Source organism: Girardinichthys multiradiatus, chromosome 4 (assembly GCF_021462225.1).
Source record: "Girardinichthys multiradiatus isolate DD_20200921_A chromosome 4, DD_fGirMul_XY1, whole genome shotgun sequence".
NCBI lineage: Eukaryota > Metazoa > Chordata > Actinopteri > Cyprinodontiformes > Goodeidae > Girardinichthys > Girardinichthys multiradiatus.
Window position 1 is genome coordinate 28,080,764 of NC_061797.1, and position 27,133 is coordinate 28,107,896.

At 39.6% G+C, this 27,133-nt stretch overlaps 1 protein-coding gene across 1 annotated transcript in view; it reads right to left on the reverse strand.

Moving 5' to 3' along the window:
• The window catches only part of zfhx3b (zinc finger homeobox 3b), a 104,728-nt gene that overhangs the window by 45,037 nt on the left and 32,558 nt on the right, over positions 1-27,133 (reverse strand). Inside the window, exon 4 of the mRNA XM_047362496.1 lies at positions 22,759-22,990. Within this exon, the coding sequence (XP_047218452.1) occupies positions 22,759-22,990 (232 nt within the window). The remainder of the gene's footprint in view (positions 1-22,758; positions 22,991-27,133) is intronic.

The window sequence follows — 27,133 nt, forward strand, 5'->3', positions numbered from 1 at the left end:
ACTAAAAGTTTCTTTTGATCTTCCCAACATTATTTTCATTTTCCTTATAGGCTGGAGGAAGTTAGTGTTATCAGCTTTATCAGCTTCTTCATCTTTTACACACACATAAACACATACAAATCGAGAGAGAGAGATAAATCTTTAGGGTTTGTTTCGTAGAGTGATCAGGATTTAGCAATAACGTACCAAGGCCAAAACACACAACAGACACTACAAAGTTTGACAACACCAAAGATGCATCACTAGGATATTTAAAGAATGAGTTAGATTTTCCATCTCAGTAAGCTTTTATTAAAGTGTACTTCATTCACAGTTAAACCACTGCCATCTTTGGCCAAAAGACCCCACAGCTGGATTCTACCTGACAAGAACTCCTTAACAAGCAGCAGTCATTAACCTCAGGAGCAGGCAGCTGCCATGTGATGTAGTGTTCTCGGCCTGCTGCAGAAGGGCCCTATTGATCCCAGACATACTTGGTGCCTTCCTGGATGTTTATAATCAATATGCAAATGGCCAGCTGCATTGATTCGATATTAATTTTCAATTAGGGTATTCTCAAGGGGTCCTGAGGGGTCAATACAGAACCATTCAAAGGGAAGGCTTGAGCAAGTTGCAGGCATTGACGTTCCTCCACCCAAGACAACTTACTTACTGTTTATTTAGCCTGCCCTGCTGTAAGTCCCGATTAAGGCTTTAGATAATGGCCAGAGAGACAGATGGACCTTTCTGCACTTCTGCAACACCCATTAGATAAACTGGATTTTGGTCTAACGGGCTTGTCTGAACTAATAAGTCATTATTTAACACATAGTTTAGTTTCCTGTTTTATGGCAACACTATAAAAAAATGTATTTCCATATGTTCATTAAAGACTTTCACCACTAAGACGTACATTTATGAGCACATGTTAATGAGCAAGCATACAACAAATCATAAATTTGAGTGGTGCTTGTAAAGTCATTTAGGGAGAGTAAATAGATAAAGGAAAATAGCAAACAGCAGATTTTGGTATTGACTTAACTTTAATTGCTTTCCAAAGTTGGATCGTCAGCAGAGCAAGAACGGCTACAGTTGTAGCAGTGTTTGATCAAGCGGATGGACAAAGCTATGAACATCTAAATTCTATTTTATCTATGTCATATAATTGAAATGAGCAAACACAATAAGGGTGACTACGTTTTTTGTGTTCTCTGACAACAAGGTGGCATTTAAAACCCTGCTCATCAGCTGGAGGTTTCACATAATGGTAAGGAAAACTAGAAAAAAAAAAGCCTGAGATGAAGAAGAGGATCCAACCACAACTTCACTTCAATTCTCCTCAAAACACAAATAAGATTAATATGATTTGGCTAGACAATGAATTAAACAGGTTTAACTGATTTCAAGAGATGAGTTAGCATTTCTTCAATGTATTATTTAGGAGGATTGTTTTCAGAAAAACAATTCTAATTTGGCTGATAACCTCCAGCATTGCTTCACATTTTGTTTTAAATGCTGTGAACACTCTGGGAAAGATTACAGCTTTACAGCCATGTAACTCAGAGTTCACTAAAGACTATGCATGTGAAAATTGCCAAGAGTATAACAGAGATAACCTAGTTGGACTATTTGCCAGGCTCTCCTGAAGATGCACTGCCTGAGGTAATTGGTTTAGGGATAACATTAATTACCACATTCCTCATTAATGGATGAAGCCTTTATTGGTTCCATTGATCAGCTGGACCTGTTAGGCATCATCCTAAGCAATGGTGGATGTAACAAGCTTAAATATTGGCATACCAATTAATGCAATCAATTCCTGTCTAGCAGTTACCATGCATCCTACCCGTTTCCCTTTTACTACACCTGCTTATGATTGCAACTAGCGTTCCTCTATCATGGAGGGCTGGAGTAGAGACCCAAGTCAAACAAAGGTTTTGGGAAAAGAATAATTTAGCTGAGTTGTTCGTCTGACATATAAACCATAAAACAAACAATTTAAACTTCATTTAAAAGTTTTGTTCAATAAGGTCAACTTATTTGAGTGGAATTAATCAATCCTGGAAGAACAAAAGAAAATTTGCACTTTGTGTGAATTATAATAGTTTAAAATGCAAATATAGAAACGTTGCCTCCAGAGATTTAGTTGTCTCCTTTTACAAGTCTTTGACTTAAAAGACAAATCTTAAGGTTGAAGCCAACTCTATTTTTTAAGATCAGTGTGCCTTTTAAGAAGGCACAGATTACAACTTAGAATCCTTCCTATGTCATCCATGCTCAAAAAGGGGTGACAGGCCTTAAAGACTAGGATGGGTTGCCTCGTATAACATAGTGAAGTGGGTAGAACATCAGCAATGAATGAGGGAGTCGGGTGAGATAACTGAAAGCACACCATGACAAAGTGGAGGGATTTACCGTTGGGCCCGCAGCACTTCATTTGCCTAATAACAGATCATTCTATAAGAAAGTGGCTGTTCAGAGGGGGATATCAACCAACGAGGATGTCTCACTCACAGAAATCCTATTTGAAGACAACACCTTCTGAGCACTCATCCTCTTCCATGCCTAAGACGATCCAGCCGCATGACAGGGCCCATTAATATGACACCCTTGTAACCTTGCTCTTTCTGCCTCTCTCCTCCAACAGCAACAAAACCGATAGCCAGGGAGGAGGGGCATTATGTTATGAATGAGCGTGTAACAGGAGGGGCGGTGTTCATTTTGAAAAGATGTTTTAAATATCCTCCTCTGAGCCACCTGAAGCCACCTTGCATGAAGAAAGAGTTCTTCGTTCACAAATATCACAGAAATCTTCTCACTTGTCATACTTCTCTGGCTTTTAAAGAAACCTGCATCGCACATTACATAAATACCAGACACAGGCCCTTGAATGCACTAGAGACATGCTACAGATTCATTTTTATGTCGGCAAGAAAGGTAAATATAGGCATAGGGAAGATGATGACAAAGAGTTATCAGCAACTACGCCCACTGCACTGTAACACAAACAAATTCCATGATTATTTCTTTACCAGCCCCAAGTGTAAAAAAGCAAAAATCAGCCTGTGGGGTTTCCTGGGAGATGCACAGAGACAAGGCATTTATTGGACACTGTTAAATGTCGAGTGGGGGGCCAGGCGAGCAGGGTGTTAGAAGGAGAGCTCTTACTTACTCTGTGCGGGACCTCCTGTATGCCCACACAAGTGGGCTTAGCAATTAACAATTTCATGCTGATTGCCTGAAGCGTGTTTTGCTATGCCATAAAGATAATAGTATGAAGGGTGTAGCAAAAGCCCCCCATTCCCCCTCCTCAATGTTCCTCTATTGCTTCCATCTCTCAATTCTCTCCTGTGTAATTCAAATGTTAAAATGGTGCACTGCCTGCTTGCTTTATTAAAGACTGTCTCCCTGCTTAGAGGGCGCGTTTAAGAAAAAGAAAATATAAAGATGACTCCCTGAAGAGTAAACAGGAATGATTATTAAAGGGAAAGAGAAACTAGAGTCTTGGTCTCCCACTGGCTTCTTGATTTGAAAGTCTAATTTGGCAACTGCACACAACAGGCGTGCAGGTATACAAAACAAACCAGATCCATTTTGAAGCATGCTCGCCTTGGATTCTGGTGGCAGCCCTCTTCTTCTTTCTCTCCCTCAACATGGCATGACAGCAATCCACTTTGACCATGGAGCTCACCACTGTGCAACAGGAATATCTGTGCACCAGCCAGTAAACCCGCAACTCGTGTTCAGAGCAGACAATATCAAAGAGTCTCATAGGGGGGAAAGAACATAAGACATAAGTAGTTGTAGGAAGAAGGAGAAGTAATGTTGACTCTAAACAGAAATACAGGTTGGATTTTGAGCAGGAGGCTAAGGCCTTAAAAGGATTTATACTTTTTGTTTTTTTACCTAATAAACCCAGTAATAATGAATAATGTTGGATCTCAGTGACTTTTAGGTAAATATTTTCTACATGGTATGAAGAATTCACCACTTACAAAATTATTTAGACCTAATATTTCAATTGATTAATAAAATATGGGTACTTTAAAGATCAGATCAAGATTATTTTGGTCTCTTTGACAGTATAAACAGTAAGCAAAATACATGGAAGTTCTCCTTTTTCTCCTAAAAAAAGTTCTCCTAAATGGATTGACATCCAATTGTCATCCATTTAGGGCAATATAAAGGCATTAATTCCTTTCTTTCATAGGGTTTAGATTAATCATTAAAGTTAGATGTACTGTGCATTAATTACTCTAGCAGAGACATTTTAAAATTTGAAACACATTGGTAAAAAACTGCATTAAGTCTGCTAGTCTTTGGAAACCACATTATTGACAAACTACCCCAGGGATCTTTGCTGTCACAATGTGAAAACATACCCTAAAGACATGATGGGTAGTTATGGACAATAGGTTGCAGCAGCAGTCCGTCTGCCACTCTGGCCTGTCCTCATTGACCCCCACCTCCCCCTCACCTCCCAGGCTTCTGGTTGGCTTTCCACCCCCTGGCTGAGCGTGAAAGTCCAGCTGGCACACTGACAGCCTCTGCACCTCAAATGAACAAACTGGAGCTGCATTAAAGTCTCCATAATGTTTATAATGAGCTCCTTCCAAATGTGCATTCTAAAGAAGAAAACACACACACCACGCGATAAGAAGAAACATGTTTTTGTGTTCATTTATAAGATATAATGTCACCCCCAACACCCACCTCCACACAACAACACACATGCACAGACTTATAAATTGCAGTCACATCCCCCTGCTAGAAGGGGATGATAATTGCGGACGGCCAATAAATTACTGCTGCCTCCACATCAATTATAAGCATCACGTCTGGCAATGAGGAAAATGAGATCTTGTGACAAATTTCATGAGGCTTGGCTGCCCAGCAGCCTTTCTTAACATGCTACAGATAGCAATCCCTTATCTAGCCCCTGTAATGGGGAGCTACGGATAGAGAGATGGAGCTGCAGCCATTTAATTAAAAAGCTTGGGGTAGGGGGTGGAGAGGTGTAATTCATTGAAAAAGCACAGGAAGGAGACAAAGCCTTTGTCTGCAATACATATTTTGCTCAGTATTGTTACTCATCACAAACAAAGTTTGGATAGACTGGAAAACAACTCTGAAGATTTTCTCAGTCTTTGAGTACATTTCATACCATTTTTCCCATTTTCATTCTTTGTTTTCAATATTTCCCATGGGTGTGCCTTTTTTATGTTTTTTTTTTTTTCTTTTAGAAATGGATGACTGCAGTGGACAGACAGTGGCAGTGAATGAAATGGCCCCTGCACCTAATTGTATTCCCACCTGGGAAAGGCAGACAAGGGCGGAGGTTTCAGGAGCACAGCAATGAGGATTTATGGCAGAAGGGGAGACGGCAAAATAAAACACCGAAAGGGATGGCCCTTAAATCTCATTCCTGGTGCAATATTCATTGTAGTTGCAATTGGGTGTGCTGATAGAGCGCCGGGGAAGAAAAAATGGCTGCATGTGTTCAAATTATGGCTGTACTCTCTACTAATATTTAACATCATTAGAAAATCATTAGAAAACCATCATAAAACCTGGGATTATGACCAGAGCATTAAACACAATGATTATTCAGTGTTCCTTTCCCGCTTCGCCTTGGAAATTAGATTTGTGCCGCAGCGGCTATGTAGGGAAAATGTATGAATATTTTTCATAATTACGGAAACATTTGAAAAACATTGGCTTGCATGAATTACTATACCATTATAAAGTCATGTTTGTCTGCCCAAAAGCAAAGCTTTCAATGAGGCTTTGCATGAGATATCATTAAAGCAGTTGCACAGGGGGCTCGGTAATACCAATATATTAGCAACTTTTAACCTTCCGAAGCTTATGCAGTTAGATGGCAGCAGATGCTTGAAAACCGTGCTCAAGGAATGTTAATGAGATTTTTTTGTTTTGAACATATTTTAGTTGTCTTCATGCGAATCACTATGATCAGACTGCGGTTTTAAAGGTGGTGGATGTTAAGAGAAAAGCTGCATTCACATTAGGATAGATTCAAAGCAGATAAGAAACTTCAAATAATGGATATGATCTTTATAGATAAACATCTAAAAAGTGGGAGAGATCTTACAGTTTGGCTTTTCAGGCCGCAAACAAGACTCTTCTTCTACTGTACGCTGAGGAAAAGGAGGCCCAATATAGTTGAGTCTTTACTTTTTGGGATTTCTCGGCAGCCCCATTATCAACAGCAGCCATCAGCACTAAGATAAAAGATCCTAATGGAACTGGCCCTAGTAGAGATGAAAGGTGCAGATATGGCACACTGTTATGAATCTCTAATGCAGCCCATGTTTCTAAGGTAATGACTGACTCTCAGGCCTCTTACACAGACATATCTGCTCAGGGCGCAGACAATAAAGGTCGCCGCTTTCTTGTTAGTAAGCCGTTAGATGGAAGACCCTTTCCCTCCCTTTCCCTCAGAGAACTGCCAAAACCCACTCTGTAATGTTTTTGGTGAAACAAATTTCTGGATTTACTCTAAATTATCTAATGAACTGACAATCAGTTCAAAACAGCCATTGAATGTGTCTGGAAGTGGTTGCAACTCCTTAAATAAATACCAGCCACCATGATTGCACCTTGAAGTGGCAGATGACAGTGTTGGAATGCAAAACCAGTTTCCTTTTAATCCAAGTTTTTTCTAAACTCTAAACTGCACTCGTTTTACTGCAAGTGAAGACCATAAACATATTTTTTTTTGGGTCACCATGAGCAGGAGGCTAATGCAAGAGCAATCCCTTGTCAAGCTTTCCAGACTAATTGAACTGACACTTATGAGAACCAATCTTTTTTTAAACGCATTGCTTGGCAGATATTCTGGCTTTTGTCCCTTCAAAGTTTGCCAGAAGGAAAAAAATAATGCCCTTTGAACAACACAGAGAGGTGAAAATACATGGTGAGAGGAGTCTTTTCTCCAGTCTCTTTCACAGAACCTAATGGATTGTGAGCACTTAATGCATTAATCAATCAATATCTCTCACTGTACATCAGTAGCGTGACTAAGTTATGAATGACCTTTGGAACAAGAAAAGGACACTTAAACGCACACAAGATTGCTCTTTGGTTACTGACTTGGGCCCGGTTTTTACCATGCGTGATTACACCTTCATAAGTCACAGAGCTGTTAACAGTGCACTCAATACACTGAGGTTAGTTGTTAGACCATTTCATCAAAAATTTGCCTGTGATAGACCATAACATCAGCCTCTTTAGAAATGTGCTTCATGTTCTTCAATACATAAATCTATACAGTTCTACTCTGACCAGCCATGCTATTATGTACACAATATTAGGTAGGTTCCCCTGTTTGAATTTGGAGTTGCCTTAATTCTTCATGTTGTATCTCATCTGTTTTCCATGTATTGTGCATTCAGACATTACATGCCTTGGTTCCTGTCAGTGGTTACTTTAGCTAATATTGCCGTTACATTATTAAAAGCCAGTGAAGCATTTTCATCCACACAAATGCTGCTCATAAAACATTTTCTCTGTTTTGATGATTGTGTGTGTAAATCCCAACAAATTAGCGGTTTCTGGAATACTCATACAAAGTTATGAGGCACCAACAACCATTCCACATTCAAAGTCACCTAAATTCCTTTGATTCCCCACATTTTGATGTTTGATTTGAACTTGAGCTGAGTTGTAGCCATCTGATTGGCAAAATGTTTCATTTGAGCAGCAGTACCTAACAAAGTGCCTGGTGAAAGTATATCTACGTGCTACATCATACAAAATCTGCAGAAGGAAAAATCTGCAATTTTATGCACTGTAATCCAGTACTAAAAGCAGTCTTAATTACTTGGCAACATAAGATTTGCTTTGCTTTGACTTGTTCCTTCAAGTAATCATGAATGGTGAGAGCTTTTCTTTGTGGCATGGCTCATATAATTACAAAAGTGTCACCATCTTCAGATAAAATAAATGAAGTATTGTAAAAAATAAATATTGTAATTGTTGCAGATTTAGAGACATTTTCAACTGTTCCCCAATCATCGGGGGGGGGGACACCTGTCCTGACTCTGAGTACAAGAGCATGGAGGTGAAGTGAGACAAAGTGGAACGGACACGGACAGGAGCTGACTGCAGAGTCAGGAAAAATAGAAGATCCCAGAACAAGAGCACAAGCTAATGCTATTGTGGTCAATGAACAATGGCCTTAAAAAAAGTGACTGCATAGGACCCTCAAACAAAGAAGCCATCGCCATTCACTCTCCCCCATCTAATTAGATTATTTTAGCCAGTTTAACATGACAAAAAACGTCCCATTTTTCCTAATTCTGACTGCCGTCCTGGCCCCTGTATCACCTTAAATCAAGTAAAGCCTCAGAGTCTGTGCTCATCTTTTAGACTGACAGCGACTTGTGACAAGGATTCAAACACATCCACTGTGTTCTCTGCTTTACATTCCATGCACAAATATGTGCTCCATCTTAGCTTTCCCAAGCGCTTGAAATATTCACCATATACATGACATGGGCTCACTTCCCAGGAAACCCCCACTCAACCAGAAGCTATTTTACAGGTTTGACCAAAATATATCACATTCAAAAACTGTCTTCTAAAGGATTTCATATCCTCAAGAATATTTCATATCACATTACAAATAAAACTGGATGTATTTCTTCATGGAAGCAAAACCTTGTTCTCAACAAATTACAAAAATGTATATTCATTGTAACAGTCACCCCCAGCATTGCTTTGGTAATAAAACAGATTGAAAGGGGGAAAACATAGGTAAAAACATAAACTGGTAATACCGAAACCCTAAAGTTATTTTATTTTAGATGGTATATGATATAACAACCTTCTTTTATTAGTATTATACCACTGATTTGTGTATCTGTGTATGCTAAATATAACAAAGTTCATTGAGGACATATACAACATCCTTATGCTTTAAAAACACCAAACTAAATAAGATTTATGAGGTCATTATTTAGTGACAAGAATAACAGATGCCAAAATATTTATGGATTTTTAATTTTCCAAATCAATTAAACATCCAGATGATAAAAGGCTTAAACAATAAATGTAGAAATATTTAAGGTTTAGCAGTTTGCAAAAATTTTCAAATGGAATTAAAACAGAATTTGAATTTTATCGTTTTTCCCTTGTATCTGGGATATGCATTTAGCTGCAAAAACATGATGAATGGTTTATCAACCACAAATTAGTAGCATAGGAAAATAAAACGAAAGTGAAACTTTTCTCCTTGTCAAAATAACTATTTTTCCAGACAAATCATTATCAATCCATCTAGAATAATTACTGAACTCCACGCAATTTTAATAAAACAATGTATTTTACAACATCACTTGGTTTAAGCATATTCTGATAATAAAAAAGGCATCCTCGCCTTAACGGTCAATTCTACTTTGCTGCCGGATTGACTTGATGCATCCTGCTGCATGCTTACTGGGCAACAAGCATGAAAATTGACAATTGCTTGCTATTTAGATTATGGATCAATTCATCTTATTGCTTGAAATGACTAAATATGCAGAGACCAGTTGAAAGCAATGTGTAAGTCAAGAAGAAATTGAAGACTGAGACCCTTTTCTCTCCTAAAATCATTACTTTTTTGCCTGTGAAGTTAACAGAAAGAAAGCCTTTCCAAATGCAAACAATCATTTTGCTGAATCTACTATGTCCCTCCTCAGTAAACAATGACTGAGACATATATCAAGCTACAGTGAGCGAACTATGTACATATTAATATTCATGTCTGCATGGAAACATGAAATTCTTTAAAAACTACCTGAGAGTATATACGGCTAATAAATACGGACAATAAATAAAATGTATCATTTCATTTGATATAAATAATATATGATCGGTTAAACAATTTTTCTTTGCACTCAAACTCTTTGTAAAGTCTGAGTGTACACTTGTAGCGTAAATGCCAGGCTTAATTTACTTGCCTAATATAAATCTCGTTCATCGCGTTGCTCATCCGAGCCGTTGAGTTTAAAGCCAGACAAACATTAACAGGGATATCTGCTGGACTAAAAGGAACACCGAGAAAAAATGTAAAATAGAAAAAAGCTATTTGGTCTCAGATCGTCTTCTGTATTGCAGAAAACATTGCAACAATTCTTTAAAAAAAACCTTTTATGGAATAATTGCATGTAGTGTTGTTGAAGTCTGTGTTTATAATCGAAAATAAAGTTTCTGAAAACTTTAGAAATGAAAGTGCTGTTTGATCAGTGGCATCCTCCTGTGGCGTCACTGCCTGTATCACAACCAAACCTGGTAAGAAAATGTTTGTTTGCTGCCAGCATCCAGCTGAGGGAAGACCTGGACAGTGGGGTGTTTAAGGAAACTAGTTAAATCCAGAATAATTTCCAGTATCCATCTGTGGAAAGTCCCCCCTAATGTCACACACCAACACACTGTGGAGCTGTCCTCCCACTCACATTACCTTTTTTGTGTTTTTCACCAAACTCATCCATTTCTCTTCATCCATCCTCCTCTCACCCTCCTCAGGTGGTGTGTAGTGTGCTGTCAAGCACTGCATGAATCAATGACGGGTGCTCACGCCCACAGGTAAAGGTTAGAGAGGTTCACTATTGAATTATTTCTGCACTTCTCTCATTGCTGCCATCTGCCTGGCTGCTTTTAGTTGATGTGGTTGAGGCACTGGAGGGGACTCTTTGCTAATGCATCGGAAACATGAATGCGTGAGTGTGTGTGTGCGTGATGGTGTGTGTATGTGTATGTTCCTGTTTAAATGTGTAGGGACTGTAATGATGTTTTCTTCGCATGTAACTAGCATAACATAAAACTGCACATTAACATTTGTTCACAAACACCCTTCTGCATGCTCAGTTCTCTCCTTGTGTCCATCTATCAGATAGCAGATAACGATTTACAACATGTGAGCTGTTAGCCAGTATTTGTTTCATCTGCCTTTATTCTAATGGAGCCTTCGGAGTTTGAGGCCAAATAGGGCATCTTTCACTCTCTGCTGTTGTTTTGCTGTCAGCAAAGCTGATCATCTCTGCTGGACCCCAAGCAGCACAGATCATGCCCTTTGATCCACCAGCTATCTCTGGGGGGCAAAAACAGCCTTATTAAAAATGGCTAAATAAAACTTTTCTGCCTAGACTCAATAGTTCCCAAACTTTTCCCCCGTTTTCACCCTGAGGTCGCCCATGGTCAAATTGAGCTGCCTAATTCTGACAGCGAGAAGAGTTGTTAAACCCAATACCACAACACTGAAACAAATGAAGCAATGCAAGTGTATAACAATTTATTGGTTGTATTTCCTAGATTACCTAGCATACACTTGCACCACAATCAATATAACAGATGAGAATAGGCTGGATGTAGAGTGATAATGTGAGCCTTAAGGGAAGGTTCGCGTAAGGATTACGGAGGAAACCTTTAAAATAAAATCAAAAATTACAACTACTATACAAAAGTAAACGAGAGGAAGGGTACATGTGCTTTAGTGTAAACATAAGCGATCATTTTTACCAGTATGGACCATGCAAAAGTCTTGAGACATTTCTCATTTCTTTACATTGTCTTTCTGAAAAACTACATATTTAAAATGCTATTTTTTTCTCTGCTTAAAGACTTATTTAACATAAGCCTGTCAGAAATAGTCTGTTCCAATTTCCTTAGTTAAATCTAAAAATCTCAACACTTATTAAAGTTGGACACAAATTTGTATTTCAGTACCAACAAGGTGATTCCAAAAGAGCTACAGTGCCTTTAAAAAACTATTACATTTACAATATCAACATTAAAAACACAAATGTCAATGTATGTCAGTTACATTTTATATGATAAAGAAAGTAGAGCATTACTGTGCAGTGAAAGTTAAAGGTAACATGGTTTTCTAACGTTTTTACAAATAAAAAAGGGAATTTGCATTCAGATCCCTTTACTCTTATACTCCTAAAATCCATCACCCTTAAATGCCTTGTGAAGTCACCTAATAAGTAAATAAAATCCACACGTAAGTTATTTTATCTCAGAATAGATACTGCTCTTCTGTAATAGAATAAAAGGATTGTCAGAGAACATTGGTGAACATACAGCATAATAGAGACCAATGAACACAGACAGGTCAGAGATAATGTTGTGGAAAGGTTTGAAGCAGAATTAGGATATAAAGCAATACCCTAAACTTTGACCATCTCACACAGCAATGAGTCCATCATCAGAAAATGACATGAGTTTGGCACAACAGTAAATCTACCAAGACATGGCCTTCCTGACAGTCTGGGCATAGAAAGCATTAATCAGAGATAATTTATAGACTTGATCTACCAAACTTGTGGTTTTCAAACAATAAATTCTTTTTTTTTGTATAAAAACAAAAACAGAAAATGTTCCTCTAACCCATAATTATTCTCTACTTTGTACTGGTCTATCACATACAATGCAAAAAAAGTAGACAGAAGTCTTTGGTTCTGCTGTAAGCAAGAAAAAAGTTAAAATAATATAAATACTTTTGCAAAGCAATGCACTTACTTAAATCTTGGCAAAGATAAGATAATCGTCATAAGGTTTTTTACAGCTCTAAAATAGTATTACAAATATTAGAAAATTTTGCAATGGTGATAATATCTGTAAATATTGTGAGGACAATATCAAGCTGCAATATATAATTATTTTCTTCTTTGCTCTCTTTCTCATCTGTGCTTCCTACACTTTGTGACCTGCAGCATTGTGGGTAATGTCATATGTGCCCAGTGTGTCAAACTGGCAAAATATTAGCATGTATATTGCAAGTTCATAACACTTGGAATACATTACCGAACAATTATTGCGCTTCAAACATTACTTTGCACACATGGATATTGCGATGATGATTTATTTGGGATATACTGTGCAGCCTTTCTTTAAGGCACTGTTTTTTATGCAGGAATTTCAGACACTGTTTATCTACTATAGATGTTGGACTCTTCTATTGTCCTCCACCTGTCCACTATCCTTATGTACACAATGCATAATATGCTGTAATTGACATGGACAAGGACTTAAAAGAAAATTTGTGAAAGGTCAACCTTTGTTCAAAGACAAAGTCAGAATGCTCTTCAGAAAAACGTAAGGAACAATGATTTAAACTACTTAACAAGATTACAAGGTGCTCTACCTCCTTTGATGCCAAGGATGAAGAAATTAATGGTGCTTTAAAACTTTTACAATGTAATATGTTTATGCAGACTAAAGCTGAACAATTGGATATGACATGAAATAACAGATGGTGCTTTTTAACTGCCATTACATTTATATGGTTGGTTGGTTTACTTGTTAAGATAGTTGCATAAAAAATAATACATACATAAATACCAAACTTTCATCTGAAGGGAAATGTGTTTCTTTTACATCTGATCTACCTGTGACAGAGACATGACCGCTGCTATAATTAAACTCATCACAACCATTATGTCTCTGGCACCTAATCTATTCCCTCATCCGCTGTCTGTCTGTAACCACAGACTTCCCGCCTCAGCCCTGACTGACAGACCCTGTGGAGGCTGTGGTCACTCTGAGTGACTGACATGAGAGGCAGCGGGGCTACTGCATTACCCCCTTCCCCTCCCTGTGAGCTCCTCTGGATCATTCAATCCAGCACCTCACACCACTGATCACAACCTCTGCTCCAGTATGCAGCAGCAAAGCCTCTGGCCCCCGAAAATAGAACTCATTAACACGTTTAGTAAGTACAAATGAGATGACAGTCTGCTGATGGACTGTCTATCTTTTGGATCAGCTTTCAAAGAGAGCGTGCAGTAATGACAAGAGAAGAGGAAACCAATATTATAATGTGCTTTCGGCCTCCTCTAAAAATTATCTCGATGACAGAGAGAGCCTCCTGCAGCCACACATGGCCTGAATTTTAGTGCAGACACCTAGGTGTCAGAATCAGAATCAGCTTTATTGCCAAGTTCGTACATACAAACAAGGAATTTGACTCCGGTGCACTTTGCTCTCTGGTTTTGTTTTTGCATTACAGAATATAAATATATGCAATATACAAATATACACATATATAAATAAAAAGTGCATTTGCAACATCTGTATGCTGTTGTTTTGTACTCTATTGAATGTTCATCAGAGAAACAGCCTGGGGGAAGAAACTGTCTCTGTGACGCTGGTTTTAGTGAACAGTGCTCTGTAGCGGCGACCTGAAGGTAAAACTCTGAACAGTTTATGTGCAGGGTGTGTGGGATCTGCAGAGATTTTAGCAGCTCTTTTCTTGACCCTAGACCTGTATAAGTCCTGGATGGAGGGAAGGTCAGCCCTGATGATTCTCTCTGCAGACCTGATTATGCGTTGCAGTCTGGACCTGTCCTGTTTTGTGGATGAGCCAAACCACACTGAGATGGATGAAGACAGGACAGACTGAATGATGGCAGTGTAGAAGATGACCAGCAGCTCCTGTGGAAGGTTGAACTTCTTGAGTTGCCTCAGGAATTACAGTCTCTGCTGGGCCTTCTTTCGAACAGTGTCTATGTGTGAAGACCATCTCAGATCCTCAGAGATGGTGGTTCCTAGGAACCTGAAGTGGTCCACAGCCGACATGGTGTTGTTGAGGATGGTGAGGGGGGTGTACGGGGGTGGTGTTCTCTGAAAGTCCACCACCATTTCCACAGTCTTGAGTGGGTTGAGTTCCAGGTAGTTCTGACAACACCAGTGTATCAGCCGATCCACCTGCTGTCTGTATGCAGACTCATCACCGTCCTGGATCAGACCAATGACAGTGGTGTCATCTGCAAACTTAAGGAGTTTCACGGACGAGTCCGCTGAGGTGCAGTCATTTGTGTAGAGGGAGAAGAGGAGTGGGGATAGAACACACCCCTGGGGGGCACCAGTACTTATTGATCTGGTTCGGGAGAAGATGCTCCCCAGTCTCACCTGCTGCTGTCGGTCCGTCAGGAAGCTGTTGATCCACTGACAGGTGGAGGCTGGGACGTTGAGCTGGGTGAGCTTCTGGTGGAGAAGGTCTGGTATGATGGTGTTGAAGGCCGAGCTGAAGTCTACAAACAGGATCCTGGCGTACATCCCTGGGTGGTCGAGGTGTTGCAGGATGAAGTGTAGGCCTAAGTTGACAGTATCATCTGCCGACCTGTTTGCTCGGTAAGCAAACTGCAGGGGGTCCAGCAGGGGGCCTGTGATGTCTTTCAGGTGCTTCAGCAGCAGCCGCTCAAAGGATTTCATGACCACAGACGTCAGGGCTACAGGCCTGTAGTCATTTAATCCTACGATGGTGGGTTTCTTGGGCACCGGGATGATGGTGGATCGTTTGAAGCAGGATGGGACCTCACACTTCTCCAGTGACTTGTTGAAGATCCTTGTGAAGGTCGGAGCGAATTGATTTGCACAGGCTTTCAGGCATGATGGGGAGACCTTATCAGGTCCTCCAGCTTTCTTTGTTTTCATGTGCTGAAAGAGCCCATTTACATCTTCCTCGGAGATCTTTAGTGCAGGCAGAGGATCTGAAGGTAGGGGGTTGGTAGCTTTGTGGGAAGAACTTGTTCCTGAATGGGATGTGGAGGAGATGATTTTAGGCGTGAACGGCTTCCTGTCATGTCTGCAGTTGAAGCCATTCAGACGGGTGGCCAGGCGAGGATTCTGTTCAGGATTGGTGGGGGCGCTCCTGTAGGCAGTGAGGTTTCTCAGACCAGTCCATACAGCCAAAGTGTCACCAGTAGAAAGGCTGTTCTTCAGCTTCTCACTGTAGCTTCTCTTGGCTGCTTTGATCTCCTTTGTTAGTCTGTTCCTGGCCTGCCTGTACCGCGGCCAATCTCCACTGCTGTGAGCTTCTTCCATTTCCTTGCGCAGGTTCCTGAGGTGTGGAGTAAACCATGGCTTGTTGTTCCCAAAGGTGCAGAAGGTCTTGGTCTGCACACACATGTCCTCACAGAAACTGATGTATGATGTCACCACATCAGTTAGTTGGTTTAAGTCAGTGGCTGAAGTTTCAAAAACAGTCCAGTCTGTGCATTCAAAGCAGGCCTGTAGCATCTGCTTTGATTCCTCAGTCCACTTCTTAACAGTGTGAACCGTGGGTTTGGAAGCTCTTAGTCTTTGTCTGTAGCTTGGGATGAGGTGGATTAGATAATGATCCGAAAAACCCAGAGCGGCCCTGGTAACAGCATGATATGAGTCCTTTAAAGCTGTGTAACAATGGTCCAGTGGGTTTTGGTCACTGGTGGGACACTTAATATGCTGTCTGTATTTGGGGAGTTCATTGGAGAGGTTTGCAATGTTAAAATCTCCCAGTATTATGATGAAAGAGTCCGTGTGTATTTTTCTCCATGTCTGTAATCAGCTCAGCAAGATGTTTTTCCGCGGCAGAAGTGCAGCCATGCGGTGGAAAACATGAGCCGATTATTATAAACGAGGAAAACTCTCTCGGTGAATAAAACGGTTTACAGTTTATATAAAATGACTCCAGATCAGCACTACATGTTTTCCGCAGAACATTTATGTCTCTGCACCAACCTTCATTTATATAAAAGCAGATCCTGCCTCCTCGCTTCTTCCCCGATAGCTCCGCGCTGCGATCCGCTCTGAACAGCTGGAAGTCCGGCACAGCAGTGCGCGGTCCAGGATGTTTTCACTCAGCCATGTCTCGGTGAAGCAGAGAACCGCTGATCCGCGGAGGTCCGAGTTTTTACCGGTGAGGAAAAGCTGCTCGTCCATCTTGTTGCTTAGAGAGTGGACATTTGCCAGATGGATTGAAGGCAGTGGTGTTCGTAGTCCTCTTTTGCGGAGCTTTACCAGCGCGCCAGCACATTTCCCCCTCCGGCGCTTGCCAGAAGCTCAGTGAAACTTGGATCGATGAAAGATGGTGAAAATATCCCTAGAGTAGACTCTCTGATGTTGAGAAGTTCCTCTCTGCTGAATGAGACCATAGAATTGTGGCCCGAGACCACAGTACTGTGGCTCAAAAAACATAAAAACACACAAAATACACAAACAAAGAGAGAGCGAAGCTCCGAGGCGGCCATCGTCGGCGCCATCTTGGTTCAAAGTGTGTGCTTCATTTATGGGTATGCGAGTTTGCAAAGTAAAATCTGGTGCATAGTTACACCCACATGACATAACTCACAGTGAAATCACACACAAGCCAGAAAACATACAGAGCACAAACAAGGAAGTCTTGGCATGTGCAAGCCTCTCCATGTTGAGCTGCTAAACTAAGAGATCACACTTTTCTCAATCACTTTACAAATATTCTGTTCATGTCTCCGCATATTTGCAATACTGCTCATCTTTTGTTCATCTCAAAACCAAATGTATCTGACAAGGCGTACAGACCAACATTACCCAATACCCACAAACTAAACACCAGACATTCTTATGCACAGCCTATCCTAGAAAAGAGTAGTGCTTTTGGGTCAATTGGCAATAACAGGTGGGGCACGAAAGGATTTCATACCAAGCCTGTGAAAGAGGAGGCAAGAGACTTCCTTGTGTTAGTTTTAGCAAAGGGGTCACATAAATGCACTGGAAAATCTATAAAGCCATTATTTTGGCTTTTTAATAAATGTCCAGTCTTCTGTAATGTTTTCAAAATGAAAAGTAATGTATTTATGAATTTCCTGGCACGTTCTACAGACAGCAAACAATTTCCTATGATGCCTTGATGCCCTTCGGACAAGGATTAGAAGGCAGGCGACTGACGGAGGCCTGACTGAGCTGTGGGCCCTCTGGGGCCCTGCTCATCCAGGCCTGCAGAGCCCTCATCCTCATATCCACTCTACATCACCAGGGCAATAACAGCCTTTATTAAAAGCGCATTGCAGCAGTGTCTGTCCATACAACTTACTTTCAGATTGCCCATAATGTGGCATGTAGAAAGGGCCTGGTGGTTGGGGGCTACAATATCCTGTTTCTGGTGTTTACTTTGCATTTTAACAAGCATAAATAAAGAAGTACATTGCAGAAATGGCCACCGTCTGTTTTACTCTTGCCTTTGGGGAGCAAAAGCTCAGACTCTAGACCTTGCATGCCATCTGAGCGTGGCCTGGCTCACCTCTGATTTTACCTGGATTTCACAGCTTTAACACAGCCACAGGTCATGCAGATTGAATGAGAGCTGGACAAAAAAATAATTCATCTTTTATGTGTTTCAAAAATCATGAAAGGCAGAGGATAAAACAAAAGGATATTTAGCATTTTAAGCTTTGTAAGTGACTACCTCAAAACAACAGTTTTATTATCTGTGCTTTATAAGGCCATCTTCCACATTTAACTGTTTATTTTTTTAGGTTTTTAAGAATTTTTTAACTATTCAAAACCTGCTACAACAAAGTAGAATACATTCTAGTTTAATGGATGCTTAACGAAACAAAAAAAAAAAAAAAAAAACAACATTTGAAATATCAAGTGATTTCTCATGATCATAATTGATAAATTAGGCATTTTTAGACCTGTATTTATCAAATTTTCACCAACCAAAAGGATATGGATTCTTTGCATTAAGAGAAACTTATGGAAGAAACTAACTAAAAACACAGATGACCCATAAATTATATGTGAATGCTTAAATATCACCCTTGATACACACATTTATATTGTGTTTTTTTACAATAACCAATAATCAGAAATCTGAATATAAAAAAATATCGGTTTGGCATTAATTGTTTTGTATGAGATAAAAAGAAGGTTGTATGTGCATGCATCCTTTTTTCTCAATAATGCAGACAAGTTCTGAAAGTAGTAAATAAAAGAGATGCTGATCTAAACGAGGCTTATGCTCTGTTCACAGTCAGTCATAGGCTAAACAAAAGCAAAGGTAGCACCTCGGAAAACAGTCCTCTACCCTAAAATTCTCCAGTTTTTACATCCACTTAGACAGGACACAATAACTAGTGGCTTCCCAGGTGGCCCCATCCCCAGTCTTCTGCTTCCCAGCCTCCATGGCTTGCAGACAGGGATTTCCTTCTGCAAGCCAAGAGCCAAGCCGTCACAGCCCAGCGATCAAGGGCCTGCCATCTGTGACTGAGGCAGATTTACAGCAGGAGCTAATCCTCACTGTCAGCCACGTTTGTTCTCCATCTCTGCCTCCTTCATACACATGCATAAAAACGCACATTTACACACACACCAGAAAAATACTAATATTTCACCATCGTCAAACACTCTGCGCCCCTGCTTTTGTTTCCTCGTCTCTTTCATAGGCAGACACAAACCAAGCATTTACTCTTCAGTTCACTTTGCACTTTTTAAAGTCATGCTCTCATTCTGCTCTATGCTAAAAAAATAATGGTAAGTAAGGTGCTAAGGAACCCCAATGTGTCACAGCACTATATATCCTGGTGAGTATCATTCAAATGAAATAGGTTCATCATAGGCTTGAGTGTCCCGATAGTTCTCACAGCCACCTAAGCATGTTTTTTGATCCATTTTCATTCTCTTAGCATCCATATGTCTATCATCTCCTCTAAATGTGTCCTCTTATACCATTGAAGCCCCATGCATGTCACCATCCTTTTTGAATATATGTTCATACTCAGTCACTTTTCTTAAAACTAGTGGTTGGTACTGGTGTTTTGGTTTAGGTCAAAGTTGGGGTTTACTCGGCACACATGGCAGCTTTGTAGGGATGAGGTCCCTTGGAGACCTCCTTTGTTTCCCCACAGATAAAGGGTTAAAGAAGACAAATTTAGGTGGGGCCACAGAGCAACATGCCTAAACAGCACATTTATAGTTTTAGCAAGAAATCAAACAATGCCTTTAGTCTATTTGTATTCTAATTAAAAATAACACTAATTTCTGTTGTAATTGATGCAACCAATATTTTCATATTGGCTGTATCCTCGTGGGAAAACATGATATACATAGATGTATTACATTTATAGTGCTCAATGACATTAGTTCAGAATTAAGCTTTTGGGATAAAAGTACATTTTTAAAAAGTGATGGATTTCATACCACCTATTAATATGTGCAACACATGTTTGTTGTTGTTTTATTTTGAAGGGTATGTGGGGGAGTGAGGTGCAAACTTGCCACCTAAACCAGCAGATAAATATTTCCAAGATCACATCAGTTGGCAACATGACCCATCCTGGGTAAGCTCACAAACCAGTCAATGTTCAACCACTACATCAACTATACATGAACCACGAAAAGACCAAAGTATGAAAGAAGTGATAGAGAAGGGAAATTACATATTGCACTAAAGAAGAAAAGGTTCAGCCTGAGATGAGGGGGTGATGCTTTAAGGCAAACTCCACAAGCTGTGGTGATCCAGAAGAAAGTGCAGAGTAAATGCTTTTGGACCTTTAAAGATGAAGACTGTTACTGTGGTTATTAAATCAAGATGAATATTTCTACACTTTGTGTAAAACAAACAGAAATGTTCCTAAATAACGTCTGTAAAATAATAATGCTTGGTCACAATCACTGATCTTGTATATGATCAGGAATTTGGAAAGGAAAATGAAAGTAAAAAGTAAAACTATATTACTCCAGATATTTCTTTAAACATTTTTTCCTATATTCCTATATTGGAAAAAATCTTAACTTAATCTAAATGTTACAAAGGACAATGCCTATGCCAAAAACAAGTAGGTCGTACTAAAGCTTCAGATATCATAAAAGCAAGAAAATCAAATTATAGTTTCGTTGTGATAATTTAATGAAAGGGCTTTTTTTGCACTTTGTGTAAAACAGAGATACTGCTGCAGTAAACTACAGTAAATAAAGCTTGGTTATAATCACTGATCTTGTTCATGATCAGACAAAAAGATGACTAAAATGAGTATTAATGTCTTAAGTCTGCTCCCGCTAGAAGATTTTTAATGGATTATTTTTCCTAATTGAAAAAAAAAGCATCTTTGACCAGAAGAGAAACTTAAATTGTAGCAACAAAATATGAAATGCCCATGCCCTACCAATAGGTGGCAATAATACCAACTGAAACACACACACACATAAACACATAAAAGAATAAAGGAAGTGATTTATCCAAAACAGAACAGGCTAGCTTTAGATTTATTTGTAACAAAATTGGGGTTAAAGCAAAGCTAACCAGACAGAGAAAAAAAAACTTAAAGGATTTCAGTTTTAGTCCACTAAGAAAGCAAAAACAGCCGCAACATGACTATTTTTTAAAACATACGTTTTTCAAGCACATGCAAATGCTCAAAGCACTGAATTTCTAAAAATCTTTGCTTTGTAAAGTTGTTTTAATGAGATTTTAGTTGTTCTCGCGAAATGTGCAGTTAGCATGTGAAAACAGGTGAAAAGTAAGAGGAAACCTTTAATTACTAACATATCAAAATTAGTCTGGACAGAAATAATTGGAAGTTTAGTAAAGCTCGAGATTTTATAAACAAAAAAATTAAACCAATTTTGGGGTCATTGGGTGGTGTAGCGGTAGAGCGGGTGCCCCATAAACAGAGGCTATAGTCCACGCCACAGCCGTCCTGAGTTCAATTCCTGACCTTGAGACCTTTGCTTCATGGTTTTCCCCATTCTCTCTCTGCCCATTTCCTGTCTGGTAAGTGTCAATAAAGGCCTCTAGTACAAAACAAAACAAAAAAAAACATTAAAAAAATCTATTTTGTCATTGAATAATCATTTTGTTAGGTTCTAGTGGTCTGTTTTAGTTAGTGAGGCTTCTTGTAATTTGATATGGTTCTGTATGGCTGTAAGCATTTTTACATGTGTAAACTGCCTGACTCAAGGCTTGAATACCCTGGATACAGAAATGGCCATCTAAGACATAAAAGCAAAAAAAGTTGCCTATCTTTAACTAAAAACAATATGCAAACAGCATAACTCTTCTCTCTCTATCCTGAAAACAATAATAACAAAAAATCCCAACCCCCATGCCTTTTAACCTAAATGGCCCTTCCTCTTGCCTTTGCATGTTCGCCTGTCCACTGTACTGTAGTCATTAACATATTTGGAGTGCAGTGAGCAGAAAGCTTAATTGTCCCTAATTGCTCAGCTAAATATGTTCTCTAATGATTTGCTTCAGATCTGTGACTGCCTTTTGCGCAATTTCCCGGCCGCTGGCTTCATTATCCCTGCCTCCTTGGAACAAAGCGTCTTCACAGGCTGGCCCTTTTTTTTCACCCACATAACACAGACAACGAGTATGTGTGCGAGGGAAGTAAATGGTTCCTTCTTGGAGGGACACACAATAGAGGCCCTTTGTCAAGACACAGAAGTTAAAGTGATTAGAAAACCAAATCTCTACTAAGAAAGCGTGTTAATTGACCACAGCTCACTCCTCCTAATCAGTCCATAATAAATGGACAGTGGAGACACATTGTTTCAGCCAAGCTACAGTTGAGGGCAGTGATTTTTGGTGCACTTGTTTAGAAAGGCGCTGCTGTTGTCCAGCTCCTCCTCCTTTATACATAATGCTTTATCTTAATGTGCCTCTAATGGCTAAAAAATGACAGCTTCCATTACCAGGGAGTTGTCCCTTAGCAGGAATATTTTGTTGTAAATCACATTTGTAGCTAAAATTCAATCAATAAGTTATGCATATTATGCTTATTTTGTCCTTTAGTTCAATCAGGGTAAAAAGCATATGTAATGATGTCCAAAAGTAGGAATAATCAAACAAACAACAAAGTAAAGCAACAATAATTAAAAAAAGAAAGGTTTCAGGTACACACATTATCACTTAAGGCATATGGAGTTTCTCAACTGGGCCACTAGATGAGAATTCACTTGTAAAACTGCATAAAAGAGTACAAAATAAAGTCATTCACACATAAAGAGCCAAGAAGGTCATGTTCTGACCTGTATCTGAAGAAGGGCATTTGCGGATGGTGAAGATGGAGCTCAGGTCCTCCTCTTCCTCTGGCAGGCCCTTCTGCAAGCGTTGAAGCTTCCTGAGGCTCTCGCTGCGTTGGTGCTTCATAGAGCGCACATGTTGGATGAGGTTGAGCTTGGCCTTGGTCGAGTAGTTGCACAGCACACAGTGATAGTAGCAGGCATCCCCCTCCACCGCGTTTTCGTGCTGCTGCAGGTGCTGAGGAAAAAAGAAGAACGACAGAGTGAAAGAGAGAGAGAGATGAGAAAGAGAGAGAAGAAAGAAGTTATTGTGGATGGCAGATAGCTGGCCAGGCACCACCGACTCACTTTCACTCACACAGCTGGCAAATGAACAAATCAATTCCCAATCACGGCCCCGTTGTTTAACATCCAGACCTCTTTCACTTCAAGAAAACTGTTTGGACTGCACACTTGTCTGAGTGAGTGTCTGTATCATGGGCTAACAGGACAGGAGAAGCCAGGGAGGCACGCAAATCTCAAGGGGCCTAAGGGTGGGCAGGAATAGCATCAGCCATCCTTCAGAAGCCGTGGGTCCGCAGCCTCAGAGACGGAAGGAAGCATTGATTCCCTTCACTCAACAGAAGCTTCCCGTCTCTGAAAAAGGAAACTCCAAACATCTGCCTGTTTCACGCATGGGATACTAAATATTGATCATAGCGAGTTAAACTCTCACTCTCATAGAGGAACAGAGGCAAAACCAGCCTGTGGTGAGGCAGAAGGGGGGACTGAGTGCAATGTGAGGGAAAAGAGAACATTCCCTAGCAGGAGGACAATCTTCGGAAAACAGGAAATCAGCATCAGTATTGACCCCGACACTTAACAGCATGCCCTGTCCGGCTTCCAGTCTGTCCCTCTGTAGAGTCACAACATGCATAACACCCCATAGAGACGCCGTGCCACCACAACCACTCGTCACACCGCCAAGCTCCAATCTAATTACCTCCTGCATGACTCAATCAATGATGCAAGGCCGACACAATATGGCAGGGCCTGGTGTGAGCAGCGGAGTTATTGACCATTAACCTAAAGCATCACACTGATGCATGTACACAATAAAAGTCCCTCACTCGGTATGTGTCACGCTTGTCGTTTGTCACACTCATATGAAACTGGAAAGTCTTGCTGTGGATTTCTGGGGCTACAATCAATGTCAATACCCATGTTTTCCTCTTTTACCTTCAATTTTCTCCTCCGGCATAGATAGTGTAAGACATGTTTTGAGAGGGAAAAAATATCTTTGTTAACTTCAGCATGTTCTGTCCATTTTTGGATGATTTTTTTGTTGTTGTTGTTGTTGAATATAGTTAGAACTGCTGAAATTGCCCTTTGTCTTAAAATGAAATTGAGGTTACAAAGTGAAAAAGTGAAAGGTTGTCCACAAAAAGACTTCTATTAATGTCTAAATGTGGTTAAACGGTGGTTTCGGTTGATCAAATGGGCTAATTTTCAATTACCTATATGGGCTAAAAAACATAAAATAAAATGTCAACCTATTTTTCTGGGATAAATAAAGGCAAGGACTGGCCATAAAATAATTGTGCATAATGTGCAGTGTTTGAACGGAATGGTTAAACAAACATAATTTAGTAAAAATGAAAGAAAAATTTTGCAATCCAATAGTAAATTAATTTTTTACAAACTTAACAAAGAAAACTAACCCTGGGAGAGATTAAGCTTAATGCACCAATGAATGACTGCTTGCAACTGACTACTGAGTATTTTTATCCACACCTTAAGAATAAAATCCTTTAACTTTATTTGTCCCAAACGTTGCATGATCCCGCATGATCAGAATATGGTTTCTACTTATGAAGAAGAAAGGTAACTATCTTTTTCTGAACTAGATGACCTGTTTTGGTGGCTGTAAGATTTAAAAAGGAATAGAAATTTCACACATTTAACTACATTGTTTTCAAATCAGGTGTTGACAGCCTGGTGTAGAAAAAAGTCATAACAATATTATGCCTCCCTAAAACGCTCTAGTCCCTTTCTCCTAATTTTTAATTTTCTCGCAATATTGTAATATTGCCATGGGGTTTTCTGAGCTATTGTGTTTCATTCTCTTTGGTTTCACATTTCTCACTTCTACACCTAAAATGTGCATTAAGACACTGCTTCCAGGAAAAGGAATAGGAGATTTTTTTTTTTCTCTTTGTGAGCCCCACAGCTCAGTCTAATAGAGTTATTAGGTGATTGTAAAAGGTTCTGTGTGCTCTCCTTTCTCGCCTCGTTTTAAGCCATCGATGATGTCATGAATAGGTGTTGCTGGATACTGTGGGGGCCCTCCTCCTTCTCCTTTTCCTCTCTATACAAATATTGCATCAGAACTAAGGTAGAAGTAAATCTGAGACAGATTCAGTTATAGATGACAGCAAATCAGTCAAATTGCTTTTAGTCATAACAGATGTCTTGAATTAAAAAGGGCTGCTGCTGCAAATGACTCAAGGCTCCAAAAATCTACAAGAAGACAAGTTTTAAAAAATGACAGCACCTGACTGCAACTTCAAAGCCAGTCACATGAGAAACGAAAAAAAAATCCTGGGAGTTTTATAGTTCCCAATAAAAAGCACAAGGTTTATATAGGAGTGAACTCAAGACCGCCTGCCCCACAATCGACCATAATTCACTATAAACCTGACTGGTCAGGGAGATGGTCTCAGTGGGCCAAAAGCAGCCTGCCCCGGTGTTTGCAGCTCTGTCTACTATCTCAAATGATTACACCTGTAAACCAACACTTTCACCATCTCAGCACCGACCATGACCTCCAGCAGTCTGGGGCATTTCAGCGTCAGTTACAGGAAGGGGATCATGCCAAATGAAGAGCGAGGTGGTTGCTGCTCATTTTGCATTCAAGACTGGAGACTTGGGAAAAATTGTGCATTGCATAAGAGAGCAGCAGTGAGACAAGCAGCAGCCCTCTGATCATCACCCTCACAAGCTATCTCTGGTTCTTAGTGGATTCCTTGAATTATTCTTGTGAGATTCCTGGGATTATATCTAAAAGCAAAAATATATACTGGATATTCTCTCAGACCAGTTCCAGGTTTCACTAAGACATCTACACTTTAAATGTGAAACATAATAATGCATGAGACGGGGCTTGTGTCTGTTTCCTATGAACCTGCAATGAAGTCCCTGGTTGATAAATCACCTCCAACTGGAGAGGAGGAATTTGGCAGCTTAATGAAAAAGTCATGTTGGTCTAGGATGACTTGGACTGCCTGACTCTGGGGTCTGTAACTGCCCTATCAAGGCCCAAACAGAAGGGGAGCTGTGGAGCATGGGGTGAAGGTTGGGGGTGGTTCTGATTGCCTTGGTTGCAATGATTTCAGTAGCACTTAACTGTGTGGGAATTTACAGCATTTATATAGTGGGTTTTAATGTAGGACTGGCTATAATGCCACAAAGGGGAGAGATACAGAGAGAATAACCATTTAATATGTGAGGTTCAATAAACAAAATAAGTTCACAAATATAAGTTTATTGCTGATAACTATTTAAAACAAACTGCCATTTTCATAAGAGACAGAACTGTACACATTAGTCCATCAACAAGGTTGTAGCCAGATCAAAGAATCTTAAAACATTCCTAGCTACCTTTTAAATATTTAAAGGTTTGGAAAAGTATATTTCTTTTACCATTTGTTACATTATAACCACAGATTCATTTTAATTTTCGAGATTTTATGTGACGAACCTACGCAAGAAATGCACATTGATAAACTGGAAGGGGAATGATTCATGGTTTTAAATTTTTTTTCTAAATAGAAATATGAAACGCATGGAATGCATTTGTATTCAGCTTCCTGAGTCAATATCACCTTTACTGAAATTACAGTTTTAAGTATATTGTGGTTTGTCCCTACAGTCCTTACATATCTAAAGGTTTTCCTCAATCTTCTTTAAAAACAGCACATTTTCTCAGACTGGATGGATAGTTTGTGAGCATCAATTAAATTCTTACTTTAGTCTTTTTTAGCCATCTTGGTTTAGATTGAGTGTTGCATTGGTGTTCTGTGAGATGTTTTAAAGCTTGGGATATTGTTTTCTAACCTAACCCTGCTTTGGATTTCTCCACAAGGTAGGTGTGGTTAACTAATGTTCTTAAACAATCCTCAGAAACTTTCACAGAATCGATGTGTTTATACTTACATACAATTACAATTAGGTGACTTCTGGAGGCAGCATGTTGCACAATATTTTATTAAGCTGTATGGGATCAAAGCAGGCTGAATACAAATGCATGTCACATTTTTATGATTTAAATTAGTATGTTTATGGACGTTCCCAGTTTTAAAATGTCAAAAATGATGCACCCATCTCCTTTTACATCAGAATT